We start from the raw sequence: 23,734 nt of genomic DNA on the forward strand, positions 1-23,734 counted from the left end.
TGAGCTATCATCATGCCAAATTTCAGCCCAATCCGACCAGTATTTTTCGCGTTCACTTGTCACAAACATACATCCATACATCCATACATCCATACATCCAAACTTTCTCATTTATAATATTAGTAGGATAGTCCATCATAAAGTTTAAGATTAAATAAACCTACCAAGTTGTTTTATTTTTTTGGATCAGCTGTCTGAAATTGTGAAATAGACATTTGACGGTTCGGGTTGTTTACATTTAAATGTCAAAGCAAATGTAAACATTGTGAATTTTCTCATGCTTCCATGGAGACTGATTTTTAATATTTAATCTCTGACAACAGCTGAAGTTTCAAAACAATGTTTGTTTGCCATGTTAATCTTATGGAGAAATACAAAACTTTAAAGGGCCCCAGGGCCTCACTCTCTAATTATTTCCCTAAAAAGAAAGTTTCCTGCACAACTTCACGTTACGCTCTTTCCAATGACACCAAAAACATGGCAATCGGTTCAGTAGTTTCGGAGGAGTAATTGTCACAAAAATCCTGCTTGCGTATTAAATAAGTAAATAGATTAATGGACAAACGTTGTATTTGGCTTTATTTACGTTCTTTGATTAACACATGGCTACTATTATTATTCTTTTTGACTCTGAATTAAATTGACCCTCGTTGTACTAAATATTTGTCTTTGATATTTTTAACCATCTCTTATTATAAAAAGCGGAAGTATCTGTAATCGGTATAACCCATTCGCATTATTACATCCACCCACTTGAAATTTGCCTACGTGTTTTTCCCATAAATATTTTAACAGTTTAAATTACACTTATTACTTGCTGACGTCAGTAACACCATTAGTTCTATTTTCAGAAGTATAATGATCATATTAATTAGGTGGTCATGCACCTGCCATCTCGTGGACACGCACGCACACTCACAAGAATAGTTTCGACATTTTTACTATAAAAATGATTTCATATTTGTTTGTTTTTTTTCTAAAAATATCCATGATTAAATAAATGAATTCATGTTACACAAAGACAAAAACAGATTGATAAAAAATAAACAATGTACCAATATTTTTGTTGCTTTGATGAAAACTTTCTTTGATTAATTTAGTTTTGAACACAAATTAATTTTCTACGCCTGAAACATACTTCGATTTTATTTATAAATTGCCAATACTGCACTTAATTTTAGGACGGGCTATAATTCCTGACGTCGCTACAAATGAAACTTACTTTCATGGGCAATCGTCGTCGTACCTTTGTTTTCTAATGCAAGTAGTGGAAAATTTGCCACTGTATTACGGTTACAGGAAATATATTTTTATCACTTCGATTTGTACTAAATATTACTACCCTACATGAGCCAGTCAATTAAAATTTGAAATATCTAATGATTGTATATGCATTGTAATTTGACACATAAATTTACTTAGATAAATTAATTATTAGTTAGTTGTGCTAAAAGTTTTCTATATGGATCCTACTACGATTAGAGTGTTCAGTCGAAATCGACCAATATCAAACAATGTTATATGCATTCCATTAATATAAATGTACGTTAAATAAGAAATTTTCGAACAGTTATTACTCGTTTTCAATTTGCGATTTGCACTTTATAACACTAAAAGAATACTGGGATGCACAATTTTCGCGTATAGTGTTTTGTTTTGTTGGTATAAATAGTCCAACGAAAAGAAAAGTGCAATAATTTTATTTTATTTTTTTACCTATTATACTATGGAAAAATACCCCGTAACATCAATCTACGAAATTCTTACAGAATGTCAGATAAATGTTGTATTGTTATAAAAACCTCATATCAGTAACTCTATAGTCATCTTTGTAAAAAACAGTTGACCAATGATAGCTCTGTATACGTTGGAAGGTGTGTTATCAAAATCACGAGCGAGAACTGTTTTACAAGGGTTTTCAAGGTTCATGAATAAGATAATTAATGTTCCTTGTATTTTTGGCGGGATGGCAACACGATGTCTCGTTAATGTTATCGTTTTTATTTCATAAATTTTCCTTTGTACTATATTGTCATACAAGTCAGAACTTTTATATATTTTTATTTTAATGAAATCGATCCAGTAGTATGAAGGAAATATTATAACTTATAACTTTTTACTTAAGTTGTTCTCAGTATTAGAAATCGTGAGGCGAGAAAGTAATTATAGCCAGACCATACATTTTAAGTGATCCACCTTTAAAATAATGTATTACTAGTGGAACCCCGTCGAAATCGACGGTTAATCTTGAGGTTTTATGTAAATTCAGCTAACTGCGTTGGATAGAGTGAAGTCATTAAAATCTTAGTTATATGAAGGGAGGATAAGCAATAATAAGTAGGCCTATGACGATTGTGTTCCTTAAAAAACGTGATTGATGAATTCGTTTAACACAATTTTTCCTACCTTTCTTTTTATCGGCTTTAGGTTGCCCAAAAGGTTTTTTAGAAGTCTTATAATTGTTTGTTCATGAGTTTGTTTCATACCAAAGCCACTTTCACTATATGGGAGAATGAGTTCATATAATTAGTCTATCATGTTACGGAAAGAGTCAATATTTATTACTAACCACTAATTTTACTGCTTTAGGAAAATCATTCAGATTGTATCCGGATTTATCTTAAAAGATGTAAATCTTCATCTTTTTTTTATAAAAATATCTGATTCTCCAGAAAGCAGTAACATTCTTACTTCGATCTCAGCAATTTTAAATCCTTCTCTTGCCACATCGACCCATGTATGTAATCATCCTGTTCTTACTTGATAATTCATTAACTTATGGGGTAGTTTTGCCTTGGCCATATAGATCACATAAAGCTGTGCATGTATATCGTGGATTGGAATGAACCATAATTGTAGGAAATTTTATTACAAATCTTGAACATTTGCGGAACCAAATCCATAACCTAGTCCAGCATTGGTAACAAATTATGCAAATGCGATGAGATGTGATGACACTGTTGTGTTTCCAAATGTTTTGTATGTAGTGAGGTTTAGATGCGTTGTTCAACCTAGCTACATGTGTACATCAAAGTAAAAACTGTGTACACATTTTTTTTTAAATACCTGAATTGACATTAGTTCACCTACTTTACCAAAACCATAGACTCCGTAGTTAGTCTATTCCAAAACTTGAACACAGCTCTCATCCTCAACGTACTCATCTATGACATAATTATCAACCCGATTATCAAAAACTGTTATACCAATAAATGAATCTCAGGTGTTCTTTCTTGAATTTAAAAATATGTATAAGCTAACCCGATAAGGAATAGTTATATCATTGACTATTGGATACAGAAGTTGTTATATAACTTAACACTTAAGTTGTTGTATTAATAGTCAAAGGTTAGTATGTTTTATCATAGATAAAACATACTCCTAGATTTCTCATCCTTATGGAACAGCTGAAGTCAATTTTATTGTTAGTTCATGTACGGTTTATGTAGAGGTCGTGTTTTGTTTACAATTTGTTTCCCGTTATTACACCCATTTAAAACCTCGTTTAACCAAATAATACGATCTAATCATAAACAATAACTTGTCCCCTAGTTATGTAACCAAACAGTAAAGCAGAAATCAAGAAATTAACCCTAAAATAATGGAAACAAAGTTTCATCGACACTAGCGCCTTTGTGTCACGTACATGAACTAGACACGAAAAACGTGCTTCAAAATTTACAACGGGATGAGAAGTCTACTTGTGTTGGTTAGTCTATGGTTTTATCTATGGTTATATGTTCCTTTGAAATTGATAAGTCACACTTATTTCATAATTTAAAATTTTCTAAGAGCAATAAAGCATAGATTTTTGAACAAAACATTTCAAACGTATCACAAATTCATCATTTTGTCGAAACTATAAAAACTTGCCATGCAGTGGAGAATCCATTTAAAATCATAAATAATAATGTAAACATTTAATTTTGACAGTTTCAGTAAACCTTTGAATACAATTTTAATATTAACAGCTGGTTCATTAAAAGTAGTGTAAAATTATCCATATGGTCGAAATGTAAACAAAATTGCAGAGTGAACTTTAAAGGCCTCTGGGGCAGAGCCCCAAGGAAATTTACATCGTTTCTCTTTTGAGGGCTCACCTACAGACCAATACCTTTCTTTAGACACCCCTACCAAGTTTCTACGCCCAGCCGTTCTCTCAAATTAGCTGTGACAAAAACCTCGTTTTCCTCCATAAGAATAACATGGGATGGGAATTTAAAGACACTGGGGCAGAGCCCCGAGGGAATTCTCCATGTTTCTCTTTTGATGGCTCATCTACAGACCAGGACCTTTCTTTAGACACCTCTACCGAGTTTCTACGCCCAGCCGTTCTCTCAAAATAGCTGTCACAAAGAAAAACAGTTTCAAATTAATATATAGATATTTTATTATTTTTTACTGAATATTCCACTTTTCTTCATCGTACTACATTGTAATAATATATTTCACTGCTAGTCTTGAAATAAAATAAATAATCTAATACTCTCATCAATTTACAGTATATATATTGTTCGAACAATTTAATTTCAAACTGATTAAATTAGTTCTCCTGTTGTGCTAAACGCGAACTCGTTTCTTTGGGACTTGCAAAATCATATTTCAATAAGCCACTTTTGTATAGCTTGAAGAAAGCCAATACACGGCTTTCTTCAAGTTATACAAAAGTGGCTTATTTTCTTTTACAGAGTGATGATAAATTATGCATGTTAAACAAATTACTTATACTTATACGTATACTTATCTATATATAAAGCCAAAAGCACCCATGAACTTTTAAGAAAACTACAAGTCACACCCCCATAAACCATATACTTAAAATGTTTGTCATGACGAGAAACCTTGCGCAATACTATCCATTATTTCATAAATTGCCCTTTAAGGTCGTAATTCCTTTCTAAAGGGAACTTTGCATATATTTAATGTTAAAAATACCTCAGCTGTACTTATTTGTTTGTTATTATTTCAATTTATTACCTTATTAAAATCAGGTGTGATTATTTGTTTGTTTTACTGTATTTTGTTTATTTTAGGTTAACTTAACCAATCAATAGTTTTATTAATACTTATGAAGTCTAACGGGGTGAAGCCCGTGGGTATCAGCTAGTATTATTAATAGCAAAAGGACGAAAAACTGTACAGTATAGCTCTGAATAAAAACTAATTCATATACATCTCACTGTACAGCTTGAATGAAAATCTCATTACAGCCTACGATTGTCGGTTTTACTAGTGCAAAACAACAATGCAATTACAATTACGAGATAACATTTGAATTGTTCTCACTCTTTATGATAACAGCACGTACCTTGGGCAGCGTTATCAGCTTAAGCCTTTACTGGCTGACTCATGTGTTGGTGTTGGTATCACTGTATCCTGTATATCCACTGCTGAACAGTTGGCGACACTGGAGACAATGTAATGTGTAGTGGCACTACCGCCCCACCTCCCAACCCTCATGTAAGGCCATGTAACGCATCGCAAGGTTTACAATTAGTTTGGGTGGGATAGGTAAAGAAGTTTGTTAACCTTGCCTGGTTAGATAGTTCCCGACCCTAGAGAGCTCTCGAAAAACTTTAAAAGGTGCTTGGAGCTGGATGGAGGGTGACAAACCAATTCAGAGACCACAGCACTACACAGTTTTGCCCCTTTTAAATTTGGCCTATATTAGAGCAGTATTTAGAAATATATAGTACGTATTGATAAAGGTTTTGGTTTTACTCAAGTCGGCTAAGCGATCGTTATTTTCGCGTGATAATTGAGTGTTCTGTAACGCAGGTCAAACTGTAAACAATAGGAGGTTGAATAAAAGCAAATTCAAATAATATTTAATTTAAATTATAGTTGTAAAAAAGCAAATTATAGTTATATTTCTTCTATGTTTTCATGTATTCATTAGTTTTAACGAATTTCTCATAGAGGAAATAAGCTATTACAGTAGGTCTCATGGTAGGACCTGGACACGAGGCTGATTTACTTTTTTATTTTGATGTCCCCAGGTTTTTAATTTTTTTTAGTTACAGGCCTTTATACATTTATGTAAACGCAATTCTTACATTTTCAGGTAGTGGTTTAGTTATAAGGTTTTCATGTTATAAATTAGTGAATCACAGCTCATCAAAAGCTGGCTAGGGTGTTTACGGCAATGGGCACGATCAACCTCAGGGTAAAAACTTTCCTTTAAAATATACAGTTCCAGCTCTTGTTATTCCTCAATCATAAAATAATTATTTTATTAAATATGGTTATTTATGATAAACAAATTAGTAGTAACAATTCAATGCCTATAAGAATAACATTGGGACTTTAAGGGATTGTAGTTTAAATATTCATTAAGTAAAATCGTTATGAAAACCTTTTAACCTTCCTATTTTTTTTTCTAAATATACCAAATTTCAGCCTTCTAGCTAGTTTGCAAATTGGAGAATTAGTGATGAATCGGTCAGTGAGTCAGTTAGGGCTTTTACTTTTATATGTTAGTATACTGTTGTAGTTTGCTTGTTTATAACTTCGTGACTTAAAAATCCGTGACATATTTGAATTAATTTACAATTGTCCATTGAAAATCATATCAAAACCCAAAATCTAACGTAATTAATTTTCTTCTTTACATTTTATACAAACAACATTACAATATTTAGGCTACTTGAATTCACTAAAACATCGCCAACGATAACACCATTTTCGTATGGATGTAAACAAAATTGTATCATGGTCATCTGTTTTGGTGGAAACAAATGTAAACTTGAAAAAGTTCAAATTATTGACAACATAGTTCAGCAAAAACTCTGAAATTTTAAAATCTTATAGGACGAAGGGCTTCCTAGGGTTATCATCCAAACCAATTACATCAATTAATTATGGCAATTATTTAAGATGGGGACGCCAACCCACAGAAGGCACATCTAGAGGAAAAGAGCTTTAAATTGATACCCAATATGCCCATAAAAATAAAATATTTAGGGGTCAATTTGCTAAATACAAAAATTCAACAAATTCTTTTAATTCAATGTTCATATTATGATAAAATTTGACAGATTCATTCATTTCACAAGTTATAACTATTTCAATAAAAAAAACTCCTTTATTACCTTCCCTGTAGCATCGAACCTTACATACTCATTAATGCTTTCTTGTATATGGAATACATCGCACAATTTTAAGGAAACATATTGGTATATATAATTTAACAGGGTAAATGGAAATTCAATAATGTTGCAGGTTTCTTGTAGTAAGAATACAGTATTTTGTATACATGTTTTAATAGATAAAAAATTGCATTTAAAGGTCATTATTTGAGTGGTGTTAAGCGTTGGTAATCAAATACTTAAAACGTATGAGTATATTAAAATATAATCGATTTGTATACAATACCTATTACAAAAAAGCAAAGCAATTTTAATTAATTAAGTCCCCCATTTGATTTTATCACTGAACATATGTTTGTTCGCACCAACTAACACTGATAGTGCTAAATAATTTGATTGGTTGGATCTGCTTTAGAAATGTGCATTATATTTCTTCAAATAAGATTGGCATAAACACCAAGGTTACGGGGCAATCAGATTGGTAAATTATTGTGGTATTCTAACCGACCCAAACGTCAAGTTATGGGAAAATATCTTGTAAAAAGGTTTTTTAACTACTAAATGTCGTACTGTTAACAAAATTTGTTTGTAGGAATATTCTTAGCACTTGTCTGTGTGTTCACCTAATATCATACCAAGTGACATGACAGTCTTGTTCAAACTTCATGTTTTATTGATTACAAATTAAATTAACATTAAGTAACATTAACATTAACAATTAGGTAAGAGTCGAAACAGTTGAGACTAATTAATTTAACAAATTTCAAGGCCTCAAGATAGTTTGATTAGTTTTCAATACTTTAAAATAAACACGGTTTAAAAGGGATTTTTGTCCTCCGTCAGATTATTGGGAAGTTTTTTTTTTAACCAAGTCTAAAATTAAAACGTTTTAAACTTTCGTTATAATAAAAATTACATTATTACAAAACGACTTGATGCAAAACACACGTATACCTTAAAACATTAACGGGAAAGGTAACAAAAATACAATAAACCCCTTGATCAAAGTTGTATTTAGAAAAAATCACCAAAAATAAAATTAATGAAATGTAGTTCCTATCCAAAATAAAGAGTTAAAATCCGACCAATGATTGCGATGATTCCTTTCAAAGATATTTGAACAGTCCAAAGTTGTTCTATATTAATTATAATAGCAGTTACCCGGTAGCAATATACGTAGATAATAAATTTTTTACCTATTATATGAGTGAAACTATCAAACAATTCCAAAATATTGTCATTGTTTTTTATAGAGTAAAAATAAATGGTTTAAGCTAAACATTATCTAGATTCAAAGTACCATAATTTATTTGACAAATTATCCGTTTAGACCCATTGAATTTAGATACCATAGTAATGAACTTAAAATGAAAACAACCTAAACATAAAATAAAGTTTTATAAATTCAGTATTCAGCGTAAAAATACGTAAATTACCAATTATGTTGCTTTTCTTTTACCGGAAGATGCTATCTAGGCCTATTACAGGAAAAGTTATCCGGATTTCTTTGGTTTATAAGTATATGGACCAACAACTTTAAATAAGCTCAAACTACTCGATCTCTTTATTATCACAAAGACAATGTCAAGTGGTGAGATTTTCAACCAAGCTTGATCCCGTCCAAACCTCTAGTACACGAGTAGGGTCTAATCATAGACAAAAATAATTAAATATATACTGCCAGCCGTGCTGTGGTTACCATGGTTACCATAGGTTCTGGCGCAGACTGCTGGGAGCGCCGTGTAGTTACGTAGCGCGTATGCTGTAACTACATGGCGCTCCCAGCATATTTAATTATTTTTGTCTATGGTCTAACCCACTTCAACCAGGAGACCAGCTGTGCTATAAGTATCAACGCTTCATTATTTAGTGATTTTACATTTAACTAACCTCTTTTACATTCCGGATGAATTACAAATCCTCCTGCTCTTCTCTCAGCGTCGTTCCTAAGACTGCCATCACAACTGTGACACGGCCGAAGACGAATAACATAAACTAACTCTTGACTTAACCGCATCGTAACAGACTCAATACATCACTCGAAACTAGAAACTTTAGGTAAAATACAGCTTGTGAAAGTAACACCACACAACTACAGACGTTTAACAAGCCTCACAACCACAGCCACAACCCAACTGGGAATAAATGAAACGCCTTGGTACTGAGGGAAATGTAATGTAAATAACCATATTGATTGCAGCTATCTGATAGTGGCATCTAAATACTGCTAGTTTCCTCACGTTATTCAATGGAAGAAATTAAAACTAGGACAATAAACACGAGAATGTATTTAAATAACTCCCATTCATTCGAATTTCATAAAATATGAACTTGGAATCGCGTTTTCTATGTTTAGTAAATGCATAGACACCTATTTTCATGCAAGTTGATTCCATCATTTTTATGGTAACCGAATGGATCTTCGTGGTGGGGGTTCTTTAATTTAGATGAAGACTAAATCGATTAAGAGAGATATAATTTTACTTGGAAGCTGGCTTGAAGTCGATTTCGACGGGCTTCCAGGGCAGCCCATTGTCACACAGAAAATTGTTTTCCGTCTTAGCAAATTACTTTGGTATTAGTGCAGACCTAGTCAATCACTAGACTTACCGACCTGCTTAGTTTATTTTATATAAATACATATTTTCAATAAAAAAAATAAAAGTTTATGGTATTTACACTTTTTAAATAATATATATCACCTGTATATAGTTGTGCCATAGACTAACCAACACTTGGGGGGGGGTATGTTTTATCTATGTTTGTGCTGAGGATGCATGAGTGTATTAGAATCATATAACGATGTGATAATGTTAAATCACCGTTATGAAAGAATAATTAATTTAGGCCTACAAATGTATAATAGAATACTGGCATTACCTTCTCAATTTTGAAGGTAAGTTACATGATAAGTGTAGGAATAGTAATACTAATTTAAGTATTAAAACTAAAACTGTCTTTAGAAATGGCCGGAGAAATGATTATTTTATATCACTATCGTCTATAGCAGAGTAGGCACTATTATGTAATGTTACAATTAGGAAAAAAAGATTAAATAAGAAACAGTAAATTACATACCTCATTCAAACTTAAGAGGAATAAAGCAGAAATCCAAAGTTCGCAGCACTCACTATAATTCTAATGACTCTTGGAAATTAATTTCTACCATCATAAATGGTGGTTATCAAGTACTTGTGATAGCAGATTTGTGATTTCTACGAAGGCCTAAGCCTCACGACATGACTAAGAAGAAGTTGTGAAACAACTAAGCGAAATCAGCTAGGATTTAAATTTAAGAGCTAAGATTAACATATTAATTGGTAACTTATTTGTTAAGATTTAACAACGCAAAAACAAAACTTGTGTTCAAATTGTTATCGCTTGTACAAGAGAATATGTCAAAGAGTGAAAGAATACTTTCGGTAGCTCAGAACCAGGGGACCGAGCCATGGCTTGGTATAGTTTATTTCGATTGTAAAAGCAATATAAAGGAAACTCACGTTTTTACAACTAATTTGTGCTTTTTATTATTTAACTTCCAGTGGAATTTCAATTTATTATAAATACACCTGTCGAAATTATGTAAAACATAAAAGAGTGCATACAAATTGTAAAATCTACCCTTAAATATGAGTGAAACATTGAGTTGACGCCAGTGCACTCAAACGGCACCAATACGAAACACTCATCACTAATCAACACTGACTTGTATTTTCCCCAATATCGAGTAATCTCCAATGTAATCTTTGCTCAATATATCAACAGATGATTATCACATTGCAATGTATTTTATAAGTAGTAGTATACTGTGGATGGCTTGTTAATTAACACATGTTTAAAGTCTTTTGTTTACTTTTTACTTGTTATTTTGTTCAACCAACATAGTTACTAACAACCCATAAGCCTAATGGTAATTTTTAACATTTTCAAACGAGTTGTGTAGCGAAATACGAATTTTGCTGAGGTAGTGGCTGTCACTAATCACGTTCGTAAGTCCCTAATTCCAAAATTTAACCAAAACCCTTCCGACTTCGAGATATATATTACAGACAGACGGATAGACAAACAGACATAGCTCGTATTAAGTAGATGAGAGTATAGGAGAGTAGTATAGGAGAGAAGTATAGGAGAGTTAATATAGGAGAGGATGCGAGAATAAAAACGTATAGAACACGTATAGAAAAACGTATTTGAATATGGCTCTGTGTGCAATTCGCGTACAAGGAATTTCACAATTAATTCATTTCACCTAACATGTCCATAGATTGTCTTTCCCACAAAATTGTCATATTCGCATGACACTTACTTGGCATAAGCCTGTGTACGTGTTTCGCGGTAAGTCATGTAAAACCCGGAATTAAATATTATTAAACATAGTTGATAATATTGTTTTATACTTCCAATTTTCTTAATTTATAGGACCTTTCAGTTTGACTTGGTTAAAAGTATGTATTCAACATAAATTTATTTTAGCGTAACTATTAGTTTAAATGTTGCTGGCTATTTACTATTTAGTCACGGCGACGATGTTCTTTGTTATCTGTTCACGGCGTTCACGGACGCTTATGGAAGGCGCTGATTTTGCCCATGAAACCGATTTGTCCAGGTGCTTCCACGTCCACACCGTGGATCATGGGTCTTCCTAACGTCACCCGTAACGCTCGATGACGTAACAGCGTGACGGTCACTCCAACTCTTAATACACATATTTTCTAGTCTAAAACAATTACGTGAAAATCCCAGTGACGTCAGCAACCTTGGACCGTCAGCTAAACTAAAAGTTGTTGTATTATCTAATGAAGGTAATTGTAAGGTGGAATATTACCCTGTTAAATGTTTTAATCAAACAGGTGTAATATGCCATTGTAGGTAATATTTATAACATTTATTACATAACGATGTTTACTAAGTTCCTTTAAAATAATTAAACCAAATTATATTTGTAAACTTGATTAAATCACATGTTCTCCTAATCTTACTAATATTAGTGAGCGCAGCGAACGAGCTCCAACCTAAAGGTGAGTGAGCGTAGCGAACGAACTTCAACCAGGACGTGAATGAGCCATGCGAATACTTATGAAGTTAAACGGGGCAAAGCCCGCGGGTACAGCTAGTTAATAATAATGCTGCACAAGAGATTCTTTTCAGTTTATAGCGAAAAGATATTTACCTAAATTATATGCTAAGAATTTTAAAATCAATTAACATGTTATACTTTTTTCTAGAAGTGCTTAGTATTTGACTGCTGCGATGAGTCCTTTGAAATCTTGATTGCCAGTGTAAGGCTAATAAAAACATGATCAAAGTACTTTCTACTTTGCTTTTCACATAATTATTTAAGTATCGATTTAGTTTTCAAAATTGTCAAAAAGTGCATACCAAAATAATGTTTTTAGAATAAATTGTTGTAGCTGTCGGCATTCTCGTTTTTGAGTGGCAATGCTCTTAGGCAGTGCCTCCGACGTAATTACTAATACAGTACTAGACTACTCCTAAGGGTGTTGACTGAATTATCGAAATTTTTTTTGACAATGTATTTTTGTAATATTCACAACAAAACCAACAGCAAATCAAATTTTACAATAAACCCTTAGTGGTGTGTAAAATTATAATTCGAAGAATCTCTTGAGTACAGCACTCTTAAGTATTGGAGGCCAAAGACCCATGGTTACAAACACTTTTGCATTATTCATTAATTTCTCGATTGCCAGGATTGCCAACTGATGTTCGATTTTCACGCGGGAAGGTTGGCACATCATTGATACTCGGCCAAAACACGCATTGCATACACTTCGGCTTATTACAAGCTATACGACAAGTGTTTATTTGTAACTGTACTGTTTAGCTCAGGAAAGTATCGGTATTTTCACAGATTTTTTTGGTTTTATAATTGTTTAGAAGGAGGACCAACAAAATTGTGATTTTCACTGATACAAGTGGTGGAGACAGCTGTACTCACCTCGGCTGAACTGTAACACAGTGTCAGTAATCGTCTTTTGACAACTCCTCTTTTACTTGATGTTTGACCTGAAGCTTTTAAATAACTGAATACATTTCATGTATATTTCTCTCAGGTATATGTAGATGTGTTTTGATGTTTATTTTTATTCATTGTTATTCTACCTACTTTGAACTTTTAAAAATCAAATATAAAAAATACTTTTGCAAACCTCTGATTTTTCTCTGATTTTATTACTAAAATATACATTATGCAATTTGCCGAAATAGGAAGAAAACATATCTGAAAACGCGCTCAAGAACAAGTTTGATATTTAACATTAAAATGATAAGTCTACTTTCCCTATTTATGGTCAATGGAACTAATTTCAATATCGGCTGAAAACGTCGTGAGGATTTGTTGACTCACAAGCCCCTAAATAACTTGAGTAAGGATAGAGTTCGGTGTGTGCTTTCTGAATCCAAATTATGTATATTAGTACAGTAAAAATATGTTTTGACCCCAAAAAAATTAGCACAACTGGGGAATTTGGTACAGATGTTGGGTGTACCTTCCTTTTGAACATACTAAAAGTCCCCTAAAATTGAAGCTGTGCTACGGCCGCCATATTGGAAAATGGCGGCATATTTCTGTATTTTTCGCTATAGTGACTTTATTATTAGAGATACAGGAAAAAGCTAAATGTACAAAATGTAGGTCATTTAAAAATACACATTTTTTGTATTTACCATCTTTCTCTAAACCCAACGGTTTTTGAGTTATTTGTTATTAAGTATATTTAGTGTTTTCTATTTATCAAAAATAGGTGAAACACATGGAAATTGACCGTTACTTTCAAGGATTATGATAGTTTATCCCATTTAGTTAAATAGTGTGAAACTATAAAATCTTAAAATTTCAGCTTATTTTATGAGTAAAACAACTCTGCCACAGCAAACCTGCAGACTCAGCAAATTTCCATTTGATTGGATGTTTTATTAAAAAAATGTATATAAATAAAATTAGGTTCAACAGGTACCTAGGTTTGCTGCTACAGGTTAGTGTGTTTTTTAAGTAAAATATCAATACCTTACTATAAAATAACTAATAGTTTGATCAAAATCTATCTATAAAGAAGCAAACTGCAACAGTTAACTAATTCATAAGAATAGCATGGGAGTTTTAAATTTGCAATAAACAAATTTGAATATTGTAATGAAGTGTTTCAGAAGACCTGAGGTAAACACCAGGAAAGGTACTCGGTGACATGAGGGAAAAGTACTGAGGGAAAGACCTGAGGGAAAGTACCAGGAAAAGGTGCTCAGTAACCCGAGGGAAAAGTTCTGAGGGAAAGTGCTGAGGAAAAAGTGCGCAGGACTTTCACTGGGTACTGGGTACCTTCCCCCACTCTCGAAGCACTTCCTGGCCCTATATAAGGAGCATCCTTGGGGGACTTCGTCAGTTGGGCCTCCGGGCCCGCCCCCGCCGGTAGGCGCCACCGGTGGGTCCCTTCCCCGCACTAGAGGCGTGTTGAGCTCGGTGCATCCCGTCCCCCAGCACTAGAGGCGTGTTGAGCTCGGTGCTTCCCGTCCCCCAGCACTAGAGGCGTGTTGAGCTCGGTGCTTCCCGTTCCTCCGCACTAGAGGCGTGTTGAGCTCGGTGCTTCCCGTTCCCCCGCACTAGAGGCGTGTTGAGCTCGGTGCATCCCGTCCCCCAGCACTAGAGGCGTGTTGAGCTCGGTGCTTCCCGTTCCTCCGCACTAGAGGCGTGTTGAGCTCGGTGCATCCCGTTCCTCCGCACTAGAGGCGTGTTGAGCTCGGTGCATCCCGTCCCCCAGCACTAGAGGCGTGTTGAGCTCGGTGCTTCCCGTCCCCCAGCACTAGAGGCGTGTTGAGCTCGGTGCTTCCCGTTCCTCCGCACTAGAGGCGTGTTGAGCTCGGTGCTTCCCGTTCCCCCGCACTAGAGGCGTGTTGAGCTCGGTGCATCCCGTCCCCCAGCACTAGAGGCGTGTTGAGCTCGGTGCTTCCCGTTCCTCCGCACTAGAGGCGTGTTGAGCTCGGTGCTTCCCGTTCCTCCGCACTAGAGGCGTGTTGAGCTCGGTGCTTCCCGTTCCCCCGCACTAGAGGCGTGTTGAGCTCGGTGCATCCTGTCCCCCAGCACTAGAGGCGTGTTGAGCTCGGTGCTTCCCGTGCCTCCGCACTAGAGGCGTGTTGAGCTCGGTGCATCCCGTCCCCCAGCACTAGAGGCGTGTTGAGCTCGGTGCTTCCCGTCCCCCAGCACTAGAGGCGTGTTGAGCTCGGTGCTTTCCGTTCCCCAGCACTAGAGGCGTGTTGAGCTCGGTGCATTCCGTCCCCGCACTAGAGGCGTGTTGAGCTCGGTGCATTCCGTTCCCGTACTAGAGGCGTGTTGAGCCCGGTACATTCCGTTACTGTACTAGAGGCGTGTTGAGCCCGGTACATTCCGTTCCGGCACTAGAGGCGTGTTGAGCCCGGTGCAGCTGGTTGGTGTGTTGAGCCCCAGCATCCGTTTATTTCAGTTTAAGTCCCCGGTGGCCAATGGAGCTGCCTCCCGGGACCATGAATCCGTATGGAGGGGGATTAAGAGGCCCACCTCCACTATGTAAGAAGAGTGCCGTCTAGGAGAGATGGCAGTCGACATCCGTCAGCGTTGCTGGCGACATCGCGAGGAGCTGCTGCGCTTGGGACAGCGATCCGCCCAGCACTTCTCGGGCAGTCCGCATCCGACAGTGGGACAGGCAACTTCGTAAGAAGCTGCTGCGTTTGGGCTCTTGTTGGTGAGAAGAGGACTGCAGGAGCCGAGAGGAGAGGACTGCAGGAGCCGAAAGGAGAGAACTGCAGGAGCCGAGGAGAGGACTACAGGAGCCAAGGAGAGGACTGCAGGAGCCGAGAGAAAAGGTCTGCCGGAGCCGTGAGGAGAAGTCTGTAGAACCGTGCTGTTAGGACTCCTGAGAGCCGTGGAGCAAGTGGGAGAAGCCACAGGTTGGGCTTCACGAACAGAAGAGATTTGTATATATTGTATATAGTTTTTTGTGTAAATAGTCCTGAAATAATAAATGTGTTGTAATCCATGCAAGTGTTCAGTCAATCTGAGTCCTAAAATCCCCGAAAAGGTCTGAATGCTGTACAAAGGTAAAAACCTGAGAAAGTACGTTACATATTTTGGCGCCCGAACAGGGACCTGATTGACTGACACTTGTGGAACAGACCAAGGGGAGGACTCATTGATACTGGAAGAAATAGTGTATGAAAATTATCAACATAATGTCTGGTGATGACTTAAAATCCGAAAGTCCACATACACAATAAGACAAGGTGAATTTTGGATCATCATGGCTTTATAAACGAAAAGTGAATGAGTTACAGGAGGTGCTGAAGAAAATTGTGCGTCCACCGACTTCTGCGACCATAGATGACAAGCATACTATCAGTAGCTGCACTAAGAGTTATCTGGATCCCCCGTGTGAGACAACTGTATCTTCAGCAATAGTTGGTAAAGAAGAATCGATGACCACAATACAACAGGTGCCAGAGGCAGGGAAGGAAACCGTGAATACCACTGACAGTTGTCCTATATTCTGTTTTTACGAACCTAAATTAAATCTAAATTTTTACGTAGAAAGAGATGAAACATTTCTGCCAGATAGAGGATCAAATTTTGTTCCCAATACCAGAGATTTTAAAGGGACAATTCTGGGGAAACCCCAGATTGTAAATGCTATATTTGAGAAAGAAAAGTCGTTTTCGCTTAAGAAATGGCAAAGGGAGGATCAGAAGCCTCAAAGGAGAGAGCGCAAATTCAGAGATAGGACAATGAAAGTAAAGTATTATAGACACTAAGGGAAAACTGTATAAATTGGTTTAATTTTAAATGTTGTTTGAGAAGTTGCTGTTATGATTTGCATTTTGTGAAGAAGATTTTTTTTCATATTTGAAGAGTTGTAGTTAGTTAAAAGGAGCTCATTATTTATTTTGACCTGGAATGGGATATTGGTTTTAAGAAAGAAATTTTTTTCTTTTCTTTTGTTTTCATAAAGAAAGGGGGGAGTGTAATGAAGTGTTTCAGAAGACCTGAGGTAAACACCAGGAAAGGTACTCGGTGACATGAGGGAAAAGTACTGAGGGAAAGACCTGAGGGAAAGTACCAGGAAAAGGTGCTCAGTAACCCGAGGGAAAAGTTCTGAGGGAAAGTGCTGAGGAAAAAGTGCGCAGGACTTTCACTGGGTACTGGGTACCTTCCCCCACTCTCGAAGCACTTCCTGGCCCTATATAAGGAGCATCCTTGGGGGACTTCGTCAGTTGGGCCTCCGGGCCCGCCCCCGCCGGTAGGCGCCACCGGTGGGTCCCTTCCCCGCACTAGAGGCGTGTTGAGCTCGGTGCATCCCGTCCCCCAGCACTAGAGGCGTGTTGAGCTCGGTGCTTCCCGTCCCCCAGCACTAGAGGCGTGTTGAGCTCGGTGCTTCCCGTTCCTCCGCACTAGAGGCGTGTTGAGCTCGGTGCTTCCCGTTCCCCCGCACTAGAGGCGTGTTGAGCTCGGTGCATCCCGTCCCCCAGCACTAGAGGCGTGTTGAGCTCGGTGCTTCCCGTTCCTCCGCACTAGAGGCGTGTTGAGCTCGGTGCATCCCGTTCCTCCGCACTAGAGGCGTGTTGAGCTCGGTGCATCCCGTCCCCCAGCACTAGAGGCGTGTTGAGCTCGGTGCTTCCCGTCCCCCAGCACTAGAGGCGTGTTGAGCTCGGTGCTTCCCGTTCCTCCGCACTAGAGGCGTGTTGAGCTCGGTGCTTCCCGTTCCCCCGCACTAGAGGCGTGTTGAGCTCGGTGCATCCCGTCCCCCAGCACTAGAGGCGTGTTGAGCTCGGTGCTTCCCGTTCCTCCGCACTAGAGGCGTGTTGAGCTCGGTGCTTCCCGTTCCTCCGCACTAGAGGCGTGTTGAGCTCGGTGCTTCCCGTTCCCCCGCACTAGAGGCGTGTTGAGCTCGGTGCATCCTGTCCCCCAGCACTAGAGGCGTGTTGAGCTCGGTGCTTCCCGTGCCTCCGCACTAGAGGCGTGTTGAGCTCGGTGCTTCCCGTTCCTCCGCACTAGAGGCGTGTTGAGCTCGGTGCATCCCGTCCCCAAACACTAGAGGCGTGTTGAGCTCGGTGCTTCCCGTCCCCCAGCACTAGAGGCGTGTTGAGCTCGGTGCTTTCCGTTCCCCAGCACTAGAGGCGTGTTGAGCTCGGTGCATTCCGTCCCCGCACTAGAGGCGTGTTGAGCTCGGTGCATTCCGTTCCCGTACTAGAGGCGTGTTGAGCCCGGTACATTCCGTTACTGTACTAGAGGCGTGTTGAGCCCGGTACATTCCGTTCCGGCACTAGAGGCGTGTTGAGCCCGGTGCAGCTGGTTGGTGTGTTGAGCCCCAGCATCCGTTTATTTCAGTTTAAGTCCCCGGTGGCCAATGGAGCTGCCTCCCGGGACCATGAATCCGTATGGAGGGGGATTAAGAGGCCCACCTCCACTATGTAAGAAGAGTGCCGTCTAGGAGAGATGGCAGTCGACATCCGTCAGCGTTGCTGGCGACATCGCGAGGAGCTGCTGCGCTTGGGACAGCGATCCGCCCAGCACTTCTCGGGCAGTCCGCATCCGACAGTGGGACAGGCAACTTCGTAAGAAGCTGCTGCGTTTGGGCTCTTGTTGGTGAGCCGCCCAGCACTTCTGGAGACAGAGGAGTCGACGTCCGACAGCGAGACTGGTGGCATCGTGTGGAGTTGCTGCGTTTGGGCTCTGGTTGGTGAGTCGCCCAGCACTTCCCAAGACGGAGCCAGTTAGAGGACTGCAGGAGCTGAGAGAAGAGGACTGCAGGAGCCGAGAGGAGAGGACTGCAGGAGCCGAAAGGAGAGAACTGCAGGAGCCGAGGAGAGGACTACAGGAGCCAAGGAGAGGACTGCAGGAGCCGAGAGAAAAGGTCTGCCGGAGCCGAGAGGAGAAGTCTGTAGAACCGTGCTGTTAGGACTCCTGAGAGCCGTGGAGCAAGTGGGAGAAGCCACAGGTTGGGCTTCACGAACAGAAGAGATTTGTATATATTGTATATAGTTTTTTGTGTAAATAGTCCTGAAATAATAAATGTGTTGTAATCCATGCAAGTGTTCAGTCAATCTGAGTCCTAAAATCCCCGAAAAGGTCTGAATGCTGTACAAAGGTAAAAACCTGAGAAAGTACGTTACATATTTTGGCGCCCGAACAGGGACCCATAGCCAATAACCTTTCCTGTCCCCAGCACTAGAGGCGTGTTGAGCTCGGTGCATCCCTTCCCCCAGCACTAGAGGCGTGTTGAGCTCGGTGCATCCCGTTCCCCCGCGCTAGAGGCGTGTTGAGCTCGGTGCACCCCTGTCCCCAGCACTAGAGGCGTGTTGAGCTCGGTGCATCCCGTTCCCCCGCACTAGAGGCGTGTTGAGCTCGGTGCACCCCTGTCCCCAGCACTAGAGGCGTGTTGAGCTCGGTGCATCCCTTCCCCCAGCACTAGAGGCGTGTTGAGCTCGGTGCATCCCTTCCCCGGCACTAGAGGCGTGTTGAGCTCGGTGCATCCCGTTCCCCCAGCACTAGAGGCGTGTTGAGCTCGGTGCATCCCTTCCCCCAGCACTAGAGGCGTGTTGAGCTCGGTGCATCCCTTCCCCAGCACTAGAGGCGTGTTGAGCTCGGTGCATCCCGTCCCCGCACTAGAGGCGTGTTGAGCTCGGTGCATCCCGTTCCCCGTCCCCCGCACTAGAGGCGTGTTGAGCTCGGTGCATCCCTTCCCCCAGCACTAGAGGCGTGTTGAGCTCGGTGCATCCCTTCCCCAGCACTAGAGGCGTGTTGAGCTCGGTGCATCCCGTTCCCCCAGCACTAGAGGCGTGTTGAGCTCGGTGCATCCCGTCCCCGCACTAGAGGCGTGTTGAGCTCGGTGCATCCTGTCCCCCAGCACTAGAGGCGTGTTGAGCTCGGTGCATCCCTTCCCCTGCACTAGAGGCGTGTTGAGCTCGGTGCATCCCGTTCCCCTGCACTAGAGGCGTGTTGAGCTCGGTGCATCCCGTTCCCCAGCACTAGAGGCGTGTTGAGCTCGGTGCACCCCGTTCCCCAGCACTAGAGGCGTGTTGAGCTCGGTGCATCCCGTTCCCCAGCACTAGAGGCGTGTTGAGCTCGGTGCATCCCGTTCCCCCGCACTAGAGGCGTGTTGAGCTCGGTGCACCCCTGTCCCCAGCACTAGAGGCGTGTTGAGCTCGGTGCACCCCTGTCCCCAGCACTAGAGGCGTGTTGAGCTCGGTGCATCCCTTCCCCCAGCACTAGAGGCGTGTTGAGCTCGGTGCATCCCTTCCCCAGCACTAGAGGCGTGTTGAGCTCGGTGCATCCCGTTCCCCCAGCACTAGAGGCGTGTTGAGCTCGGTGCATCCCGTCCCCACACTAGAGGCGTGTTGAGCTCGGTGCATCCCGTCCCCCGCACTAGAGGCGTGTTGAGCTCGGTGCATTCCGTCCCCCCCCGCACTAGAGGCGTGTTGAGCTCGGTGCATCCCTTCCCCAGCACTAGAGGCGTGTTGAGCTCGGTGCACCCCGTTCCCCAGCACTAGAGGCGTGTTGAGCTCGGTGCATCCCGTCCCCCGCACTAGAGGCGTGTTGAGCTCGGTGCATCCCGTCCCCCGCACTAGAGGCGTGTTGAGCTCGGTGCATCCCGTCCCCCGCACTAGAGGCGTGTTGAGCTCGGTGCTTCCCGTTTCCGTACTAGAGGCTTGTTGAGCCCAGTACACCCCGTTCTATGCTATTTTCAGTTTAAGTCCCCGATGGCCAATTGGAGCTGCCATCCGGGACCAAGAATCCGTCTGGAGGGGGTGAAGAGGCCCACCTCCACTACTTAAGAGAGAGCCGTCTGGGAGAGGCGGCAGTTGGCATCCGTCGGTGACAGCGTGAGGAGCTGCTACGCAAGGGACAACCTTCAGCCTAGCACTTTTTGAGAAGAGTCTGCATCCGACAGTTACTGGTGGCATCGAGTGGAGCTGCTGCGTTTGGGCTCTGGTTGGTGAGCCGCCCAGCACTTTCCGAGACGGAGCCAGTTAGAGGACTGCAGGAGCCGAGAGAAGGAGAGTTCCGCAGGAGCCGAGAGTAGAGGACTGCGGGAGCTGAGAGAGAAGGAGTCTGCAAGAGCCGTCCGTGCTGACAGGACTTCCACAGACTGGGCTTTGTCAAGAGATATAAAGATAAACTGTAAATATTGTATATAGATTCTATAATTAGTCCTGAGATAATAAATGATGCATAATCTATGCAAGTGTTCAGTCAATCTGAGTCCTAAAATCCCCGAAAAGGTCTGAATGCTGTACAAAGGTAAAAACCTGAGAAAGTACGTTACATATTTTGGCGCCCGAACAGGGACCCAATTGACTGACACTTGTTGAACAGACCAGGGGAGGACTTATTGATATTTGGAGAAAAAGTGCTTGAAAATAATCCACATAATGTCCGGGGATGAATCAGATACGGAGAGTTTGTCCACCCAGCAAAACAAGGGAAATCCTCGAACGTCCTGGATCTACAAACTGAAAATCGCCGAGCTACAAGAGGAGCTGGCGAAATTTGGATTTCCACCTGCAGCCAACGCTAGGGAGGCCAGACGCACCCTCAGCAGTTTCATAAAGGGTGACCTGAAGCCACCGAAAGAGACAACCTCCACAGAAGAACCCAACAAGGAAGGAATTATGGAAGGAGCCACAACGGGAGGACCAGCCCCGGGGATATCCACAAGGAAAGAGACAGTGCCAGGAGGGTCAACCTCCAGTCCAGCTGGTCCATCATCTGGGACAAAAGAGGAAAACGTGAGTACTATTGATAGCTCAATTTGTAATACAGTACGGAAATGGAATCTGTATTTTGATGGGGAAAAAGATGTGGTGCTATTTCTGGAAAGGCTGAATGAGTTAAAAGAAGTGTATAATATAAAAGCAGATAGTCTGTTGCTAGCGCTACCAGAGCTGTTAAAAGGAAAGGCTTTATTGTGGTATCGCAACTATAAGTCGTCTTGGAGAACATGGGCTGATTTTGTGGGGGCATTAGAATTAAATTTTCTTCCAACAAGATACAGGGAAAAATTAGCCATGGAAATCCGTACTAGAACCCAAGGCCCTAATGAACCTTTCCATGATTTTTTGGTTGCGATTCAAACCTTGATGAGAAGGCACGGGTGTTATCCTAAAGAACAGCAATTCGTGCAGATATATGAAAATATGCTGCCAGAGTATAAGTTGTATGGAGTTAGACAGGGCGTAATGGACCTCGGGGAACTGATCCAGTCAGCAGGAGAATACGAGTCTATTAAGCAGGCTGCAGCTAACTACCACCCTCCGACAAACCCCGCTCAATCTCTGTACCCAGAAACAGCGTATAGAAGTCATCAGAAAGAAACCTGGACTAGAGTAAGCTTACCACTATGATTTCATAATGATAGAAGAGGATATTACAGTCGAGATCAACATAACCCCCATTACAACCAAGCACAACCCAGTGAAAGGGAAAGGACGTGCTGGAATTGTGACAAACCCGGCCATTATTCACATGATTGTCGTTTACCTAGAAGAGACCATCTTAACCCAAGCTCCCGAAAATCAGGATCAACACATTCTCCAAATACCAGAAATAACAAAGGGCCCGTGGGAGTGATTGATACGTTACAGGTAATCGAACAGAAGCCTCAAAGGAGAGAACGCAAATTCAGGGATAGGACAAAGAAAGTAAAATATTACAGACACTAAGGGAAAACTGTAAAAAAATTGGTGTCGTTTTAAAGGTTTATGTTATGTTTTGCATTTTATGAAGACGTGCAAAAATTTTATGTAACGTACTTTCTCAGGTTTTTACCTTTGTACAGCATTCAGACCTTTTCGGGGATTTTAGGACTCAGATTGACTGAACACTTGCATGGATTACAACACATTTATTATTTCAGGACTATTTACACAAAAAACTATATACAATATATACAAATCTCTTCTGTTCGTGAAGCCCAACCTGTGGCTTCTCCCACTTGCTCCACGGCTCTCAGGAGTCCTAACAGCACGGTTCTACAGACTTCTCCTCTCGGCTCCGGCAGACCTTTTCTCTCGGCTCCTGCAGTCCTCTCCTTGGCTCCTGTAGTCCTCTCCTCGGCTCCTGCAGTTCTCTCCTTTCGGCTCCTGCAGTCCTCTCCTCTCGGCTCCTGCAGTCCTCTTCTCTCAGCTCCTGCAGTCCTCTAACTGGCTCCGTCTTGGGAAGTGCTGGGCGACTCACCAACCAGAGCCCAAACGCAGCAACTCCACACGATGCCACCAGTCTCGCTGTCGGACGTCGACTCCTCTGTCTCCAGAAGTGCTGGGCGGCTCACCAACAAGAGCCCAAACGCAGCAGCTTCTTACGAAGTTGCCTGTCCCACTGTCGGATGCGGACTGCCCGAGAAGTGCTGGGCGGATCGCTGTCCCAAGCGCAGCAGCTCCTCGCGATGTCGCCAGCAACGCTGACGGATGTCGACTGCCATCTCTCCTAGACGGCACTCTTCTTACATAGTGGAGGTGGGCCTCTTAATCCCCCTCCATACGGATTCATGGTCCCGGGAGGCAGCTCCATTGGCCACCGGGGACTTAAACTGAAATAAACGGATGCTGGGGCTCAACACGCCAACCAGCTGCACCGGGCTCAACACGCCTCTAGTGCCGGAACGGAA

General features: G+C 41.0%; 1 protein-coding gene across 4 annotated transcripts in view; it reads right to left on the minus strand.

The window, feature by feature from the left end:
- Positions 1–23,734, minus strand: part of LOC128994477 (UNC93-like protein) — a 166,273-nt gene that overhangs the window by 115,896 nt on the left and 26,643 nt on the right. The window contains exon 1 of one of the 4 annotated variants that reach the window (XM_054419053.1): positions 8,979–9,146. The exons of 2 other annotated variants lie outside the window; for them this stretch is intronic. In XM_054419053.1, the coding sequence (XP_054275028.1) occupies positions 8,979–9,105 (127 nt within the window). In that variant the 5' untranslated portion in view covers positions 9,106–9,146. Of the gene's footprint in view, positions 1–8,978; positions 9,147–23,734 lie in introns of those variants that run through there. One more of the 4 variants, XM_054419055.1, reaches the window with a different exon arrangement.

Source organism: Macrosteles quadrilineatus, unplaced genomic scaffold (assembly GCF_028750875.1).
Source record: "Macrosteles quadrilineatus isolate MER2022 unplaced genomic scaffold, UCM_ALF_1.0 Scaffold_5__1_contigs__length_97177068, whole genome shotgun sequence".
Taxonomy (NCBI): domain Eukaryota; kingdom Metazoa; phylum Arthropoda; class Insecta; order Hemiptera; family Cicadellidae; genus Macrosteles; species Macrosteles quadrilineatus.